The following is a 7,964-nucleotide window of genomic DNA, read 5'->3' on the forward strand; positions in this document are numbered from 1 at the left end:
ATTTTGTACGACTGATCCTTTCATGACCATCAACATACGTGTTTATCATGGCCTGAATCGGTCTATAGCCTGATACAGCTCCCATATGAATCAATCTCTCTATTTTACTTCTTGAGCCCCCAAATGGCGCAATCTTATCCGAATTGGCTGACATTTTACACAGTTTTCCAAAATATAATTTAATTGTGATCCGAACCGGACCATATCTTGATATCGCTCTAATAGCAGAGCATATTTTTTCTTTTATCCCTTTTTTGCGTAAGAGGAGTTGTTTTTTTTCCTTTCTACCTTCTTTTTATCAAAAATTTAAAAAAAATTCTCTTCCGTTAGCAAAATTTCAACATTCCCCATAATTGTTATACCTACCCCTATTACGAAAGAAAACGAAAAAATAGTAACGAAACTTTTGAATTTTGATTTTTATGACAGCATGATTAGGCAGACCAAATAACAAGAGGCTAAATCAACAATTTGTGTACAAAAATTATCCACAAATGTCAGTGTGTGTGCGCAGACAGACATCTGGTCCGGCGAGAATGTACAGACAGACATACAGAAACAGAAGGACGGACTGAAATGCCTGAAAGGGTTTCATCTGAATAACGGCGGATGGCTTGACGCGCACACTCTTGGAAGGCGACAATTGTAACAATTGATGGCCAACAATTGTATGGATCACTCACTTGGTGATCAATAATGGATGGCTAGCGGTTGGCTAAAGGTGGGAGTGTTATAAGCCAAGTGTGTGGTTGTCTGATGGGCTGATTTAAATGTGGTCTCTCTCTCGCAAGTACGCATACATATAACGTTAAAGCATAGGCGTAGGAAAAAAGGGTAGCAAAGAAATCATGAAAAAAATATTTTATGGTTACCATGTCCCTACGGTCCTCTACTACTACCAATATTTATTGAACGAAAAACAATAAATATCATAATTAAAAATTAATTTCTTAAGCAGGTAGATGGAAACAGAGTATAGGTCAAATCGGTCAATGTTTTGATATAGCTGCCGTATAACCGAACATGGGTCTTGATTTCTTGAGCCTCTAGAGGGCGCAATTCTCGTCCGATTTGACCGAAATTTTGCATGTAGGTTTTGGTATCACTTCCAACAACTGTGTTAAGTATAATTCAAATCGGTTCATATTCTGGTATAGCTGTCATATAAACCGATCTGGGATCTTGATTTCTTGAGCCAATAGAGCGCGTAATTCTCATCCGATTAAGCTGAAATTTTGCATGAGATGACTTCCAATAAATGCGCTAAGTATAATTAAAAATTGTTGCATTCCTACTGTACCCATCTACTACCCCAACAAGTGTATATAAAATTCATTTCGATTTTTATAAACGATTAAAAACTCACACTTTATGTAAGGAATCTTTCGCTCAAATACATTTTAAAACACATTTCAGTATATTGTCAGTATTAGATAACCGACAAACGGACTGACAAAAAAAATATTAAACGACTGTGTTCCTACTGTACCATTCTACTACCATAACAAATGTATTTAAAAGTCATTACATATGTTATGAGTATTTTAAAAGCTAGCTTTTTATGTATATAAATAGTCTTCTGTGATTTTTTTACTTTCTTATTAGTAGATGGGTTCAGTAGGAATTTTCCTACAGTTCCTTTTTTCTTTAAGAATATCAATATAATATTTACAATAGTTTCTTTTTCTTTTCTTCGTAGTAGACGAGTGCAGTAGGTTTTTTTTATTTAAATTTGATAATAGTTGAAACTTTGGTTAGGAAAAATACCAATAGCTGCTCGCCCCCACTAGCCTCCGCTATCTGACTACGCCCCTGAGCTATCTCTCAATTTCTTTAATTTGCGTAATCTTCAGGGCTCTTTCAAGTGACAATCGTTTGTACGAGCATGAGCCCAGCTTAGATGTTTGGGATTTAGATTTCAGTTTGGCAGATCCGTTTAGGTCTGTTGCTTGCAAACGAAATTCCAGCGTAAGCCAACAATCGATTGTATCATAACGCAGAGTTGGAGAATCAAATAGCGGCAGAGATAAAGAAAGAGAAGCTTGGTGTGAGTTCCGTGGCCAAGAAGAGGCTTGTAGCAGTAGCTGCCGCAGCGGCTGCCTGTGGCTATTTGGCTTTTGTGGCTAAATGGTGTTAGGCGCAGGGTATTCACTCATTTGCCACCACTGCCTGCCAGACTCGGACATTGTCTGATGTGGTGTCGGTGGATCGATAGGTCGGTGTTGTTGCCATGATTGATTGATTCGATTTTCGTTTTCGTTTGCTTTCGTTTGGCTTGGCTAGGCCAGCGCGGTAGCAGTAGCCTAGACAATACCAACAACATCTCAATGCCTGATTTGTCCTCTAAAAGGTATTTTACATACCACACAAACGCGCGCACACACACTCACACACAGCATAAGGCTGTGGGTGATTGTAGTTGGACCCCCAAAGGTTTGTCATACGGTAGCCAAGAGCTAGGCCTGTTTCTTGACTGATTGTTTGAGCGTTCGTTGCTTCTTTTCAAAAAAAAAAAAAGAGATTGATTTTGGCTTTTAAACTTTCAAACCGTTAACAGTATTTTTCTTCACTTCACCCATACACACACACACCCACTCACACACAGATGTGCTCTCGCACTTACCCTTACGCATACACATACTCACATTCAATATCGATCATACAATTGAAGTGGTAACATTATCTAATTCTCTTATTTTTCATTGCTGTTGTTGTTGTTTTTTTTTTCTTCTCGATCATTTGCAGGTATTTTGTGATCCATCGAATCTACAGCGTCATATTCGTGCCCACCACATTGGTGCCAGAAGTCACGCTTGTCCCGAGTGCGGCAAAACATTTGCTACTTCATCAGGCCTGAAGCAACATACGCACATACACTCCTCCATCAAGCCATTCCAGTGTGAGGTCTGCTTTAAGGCGTACACCCAGTTCTCGAATCTGTGCCGCCACAAGCGCATGCACGCCGATTGCCGCATGCAAATCAAGTGCAACAAGTGTGGCCAGAGCTTCAGCACGGTTACCTCGTTGTCCAAGCACAAGCGTTTCTGCGATTCGACCAACGTGCCACCGCCAGGAGTAGGACTGCCACCCAGCCTGCCGCACACACATCCGGCCCTACACCATTCGGCCCAATCCCAGACAACGGCGCAAGCAAGAAACAACGGCGGCTCAGCCAACGGACCCCCCAACGGAGTATCACAGTTTCCCAATAATATGGCCACACCGCCCAATCCCTTCTCGCTATTCATGCGCTCCCCCTATTTCCCGGCATTTCCACCAGCCATGGCCTATGGCCTGCAGGGTATGTTCCCGCAAGCACCTGCCGTCCAAGCGCCCAGTTTCCCCCTGATGTTCCCCAAGCCCAATATAGACCTAAGGCTGCAGCAACAAATGCGATCACCAGTTTCTCAGCATGCGGCGGCAAATCACAGCAAAGTAACTGCCCACACATCCAAGGAGGATGTGAGTGGCATGGCCAGTCACGAGGGATTCGGATTGCCATTGCCCAAACGGGAGGAGAGTCCACGCATGAAAATGGACCTGAAGATGGAACGCAACTCCACCGCAGAGCATTCGCCAACGGCCAGCTGCAATTCGAAGAAATTGAAAAAGGAATTAAAACACTATAGCTCCGATGAAGAATCCAATTCGGTGGTAGAATTAAAAACTGAACCCAAAGAGGAGGGAGATGAGGAAAGTGTCTCCAAAAATCCCAGCGAAATAGATGACGAAGAGGAGGAGAATGTGTCGCGGCACAATGATGAGGATAAGGTAAGTGAGGACAACAAAATAAAAATTGCACTACAACTTGGGAAAAAAAATTCATATTAGGAGAGCCAAAGCGTTCTGAAGTGTTTTTGGAAATCAGCCCAGTGAATCAATTAAAAGAAAACGGGGATATCAACCTTGTGTAGGAGGGTACAGTAGGAATATAGCAACGAATTATTTCCTAGTCGGATAATATTATTAACCATTCTCCGTCGGAAAACTATAAATCCGAATTTGCTTACGAACATTTCAATAAGGAACAGCTCAAAGACATCTCTAATGTTAATAGTAGTGCTGCCTATCGATAAGGGGCCATCTTTAACCGTTTAGTCTGAGAGGCATGAATGGTTTTTTTAGTTCAAGTCTGCAGCAAGAAAAACCAAGAAAATCTTACTATACTATACGTCAAAATTAAAAAACCTTGGAAAAGGTTAGGCTAGATTAGATAAGAGTGGCAGTCCTTTACAGACTCACTTAGACAATTTGAAGTCCATTGTGATACCACAGTAGCGACAGACCAAGGTTTCTGGCGGGAATCGAACCCACGACCCCTGCACTGGTAATCCAAGCACGCTACCAACTCGGCTACTGGGGTGGAAAAACTAATTATTTAAAAAATTGATGGGTTCCGATGGAGCCACTATGGCACATAAATCAGTTCGTCCTTCTTTGACGCTAAACTCCTGGATTCGAATCCTGGCGAGAATATCGGAATAGAATCTCTCTGCGGTGGTTATTCACTTACTAGATCGCCCTGGCAGCGTGCTTGGATTACCAATACAGGGGTGGTGAGTTCGATTGCCTCCTCAGGCCCGGTCTGTCACTACTGTGGTATCATAATGAACTAAAATTGTCTAAGTGAGTTTCTTAAAAAAAAAACACTGCCACCAAAACCTACCCTGCCCTAACCTACCCACTCACTAGTTCTTACGTTATAAATATATGGCTGAATGCTTTACAAAGGTCGTCGGAACTAAAGCAAATGCAAATTTGCCCATGACCATGCTCTTAAGGGACTGGGGCAAACTTCTCACATATCAATTAGTGCTGCCCGTTTAAAGTTCATGTTCAATGATAAAAGACCCCCTTTTATTAGTCGAGTCCGAACGGCATGCCACAGGGCGACACATCTTTGGAGTGAAGTTTTTACATGGCTTCTATGCATGGCAATGTCGCCAGCAATAGGAGAGGAAACATCTTTTCCGATATTATCGCCATAGGCGGACATGCAAACCTTTTCGATACGGTGGCCTCCAAGTCAGAACTATTAAAATGAATAAACACCGCCAAAAAAGTTCAGATGTTCCCGCCAGGATTCGAACCCAGACCCAGGTGTCTTTGGCGGGCATTATGATCCATGTGGCATGGTGGTGCCTTTGGAGACTATGAACTCCAGATTGGTTTTTCATTTTGGAATGTTAAACTTTACATGATTTTCGATTTTGACGTATAGTAGTAGGGGACAGTAGGAATTTCGAACATTGAAAAATGTAAAAAGTAAGATTTTCTTGGTGCACGAGCAAAATTTCTGGCATTTGCATCCCTGCAGACTTAAATTTAAGTTTTTTTGCTTCTGAAAAATATTTAAAGATTAATTTAGAAAATTTTAAAACCCTGCCCTTTATGCTGAAAAACTATAGGCTTTCCAAATTGTTTTCTTTCTATATAGAAAAAAAATGTTTAACTTACTTATTAACTTTTTCTTTTTCGTTTTGCAGAAATCCATTGATATTGTCTCTGTATCACCTCGCCATGAGCCCGAAACCAAGACCTCAACTACAGCAGAATTGCCTTTGGATTTGAGTGTGTCACGCAAACGCCAATCATCGGAATCCCGTGACAGTCACGAGGAAGATAGCCACAAATCAATGCCTCAGCAAAATAGTCAATCAAGTCCTAGAGCGCAAAGTCCCATTGCCATTAACGGAGAACTAAGCAATGCCGAAAGCTATGAGCCACCCAAGAAAAAAAATTCTTTCCAGTCAAGTTTCAACAACAGCATCAGCAGAACACCCACAGCATCGCCAGGACCCACGCCATCACCCTCACCACCCAGCAATGGGGGCAACACAAGCGGCACCAGCGAACATGGTCCAACACCAGCCATGCCACCCACTTGCCCCAGACCCATACATCCCATGCTCTTGGATGAACTCTATCGCACACACGCATTGGAATCGGCTTTTCAACGTCCGTTCCCTTTTTTAGGACTAATGGGCGAGCGGCCGGCCTTTGATGCCAATGCGTTGCGCGCTAGAGGTGAACCATTTCCGCCCGAGCCAATTTTTCGTGAGGCCCTTAGGGGGCTGTCGTCGGGCGTAATGGCCGCCGCCCATCAGTCTGGCAAACTAAAAGATCGTTACACATGCAAATTCTGTGGCAAGGTATTTCCACGATCGGCTAACTTAACACGCCACCTCAGGACGCATACGGGAGAACAACCCTACACCTGCAAGTACTGCGATAGGGCCTTTAGCATATCCTCTAACCTGCAAAGGCATGTGCGCAATATACACAACAAAGAGAGGCCTTTCCGCTGCCATTTGTGCGACCGATGCTTTGGCCAGCAGACAAACCTGGATCGCCATCTCAAAAAGCATGAGGCCGAATCCACCGGTTTGGCCATCAGCGATTCACCCTCCTCGAATGAGGCCGATCGTGATGATTCGTATTTCGATGAAATACGCAACTTCATGGATCGGGTTACCTACAATGAGGAGCTGTACACACCCACCAGCATGGGCAATGGCGAGAATGACACCGACTACAATGGCAGTGAGGGAGAAAACGAGCTTTCGGTCTCCAGACCTTCGTCGGCAGAACCACAGACAGGTGAAGGCAAGGCACTGGGTCAGCAGCATGATGCCTCGGCTGAGGAGGAGCAATAGACACAGCGATGAATGAATGACGAACAGGAAGTCATATAACTAACACCCCATGATCTGAAACAACTTCATCATCGACACCACCACCACCACCTTCTTGTGCTTGCATGATTAATTGCCAGTGGCCAACACGCCCCCACACAAGTTGATGGAATTGTAAATTCTAATCGACGCATTGATCAGAATTGGAAGATCATTAATAATGAGTTTGCGTGAGTGTAAGAGTAAATGATGGCAAGACATGTGTATATAGGTCACTCCATAAACCAGGCGATACTTCAAAAAAAAGCCAACAGTTGGCCATTAACATTTTGCAGAAAATAATTTTGAATTTAAATATCATGGCATTTATGGTGGAGTCACCCATAGGCTAATAAGCTCGCCTGCCAGTGTGTTTTCTGTACATATGTACTAATTGTAGTGTTAAGCATTTTGAATTAGACAACAACAACAACAACTTTTTTAATACTTAAGCGTTATCTTTTTAATTCCTATAAGAGAAAAAGTCAAAAAAGCAAAGCATAAACAAACAAACAAAAAATCTTAGTTATTAAGAAAACACCATATACATAGCAAATATTATAGAAATTCATTCAAATAAGTGAAGCAAAAAAACAAAACATACCACAAATAATACACACACACTCACACACACACACACACACACTATTGATGAAACGAAATTGAATTGCATTGTTTAATCAACCGAAATCAAGAAAAACAAAACCCAAAGCAAACATAAAAAACACAACAACAACAACAGAGATACTCTTATTATGGCTTCAATCATCCCCTCTGCCCCAAGTCCAAATCCAAATTGAGAATTGAAATCCTATTCGGAATTCATCTATTATTTATTTATTTTAATTTAAATCGAACAATGAAACAACAGCGGCTACGCCCCAAACAGCTACCATCTCGGCTAACTGATGGGCCAGAGGGCGTCAGAGGGATGATGCTGACAATGGCTTGGGTTGGGTTGATCTTAGACTAAAGATACAATTGATTTAAGTTTTTGTTATTTGCCCCACACAGAAATCTTAATTTAAGATGTGAATACAAGGAAAGAAAAAAAGAAGAAAAGAAAATGCATGTTGAAGTGTTTTAGTTTTCTTCAGAAGTTTTGTACATAATCACCTCCTTGAAAAAAAAAAAAACCAAACTAAAGACACAAAAAATACCCCCACATATAGCATGGAGCCTAGTAGCATATTTAAGATTTGTTTATATTGGTCTACCAAAAGAGGATTCCATCAATCAATCAACCAAACAAATTAAATTAAATTAATTTCTAGAAAATAATTCCCCTAA

General features: G+C 41.7%; 1 protein-coding gene across 3 annotated transcripts in view; it reads left to right on the forward strand.

Annotated features, from left to right (window-relative positions):
• LOC106080816 (transcription factor hamlet) overlaps positions 1-7,126 on the forward strand; it is a 102,104-nt gene extending 94,978 nt beyond the window's left edge. For all 3 annotated transcript variants that reach the window (XM_013242385.2, XM_013242387.2, XM_013242389.2), the window contains 2 exons: positions 2,746-3,771; positions 5,487-7,126. In XM_013242385.2, the coding sequence (XP_013097839.2) occupies positions 2,746-3,771; positions 5,487-6,656 (2,196 nt within the window). In that variant the 3' untranslated portion in view covers positions 6,657-7,126. The remainder of the gene's footprint in view (positions 1-2,745; positions 3,772-5,486) is intronic.
• The last annotated feature ends 838 nt before the right edge of the window (positions 7,127-7,964 follow it).

This window comes from Stomoxys calcitrans, chromosome 3 (genome assembly GCF_963082655.1).
Source record: "Stomoxys calcitrans chromosome 3, idStoCalc2.1, whole genome shotgun sequence".
NCBI lineage: Eukaryota > Metazoa > Arthropoda > Insecta > Diptera > Muscidae > Stomoxys > Stomoxys calcitrans.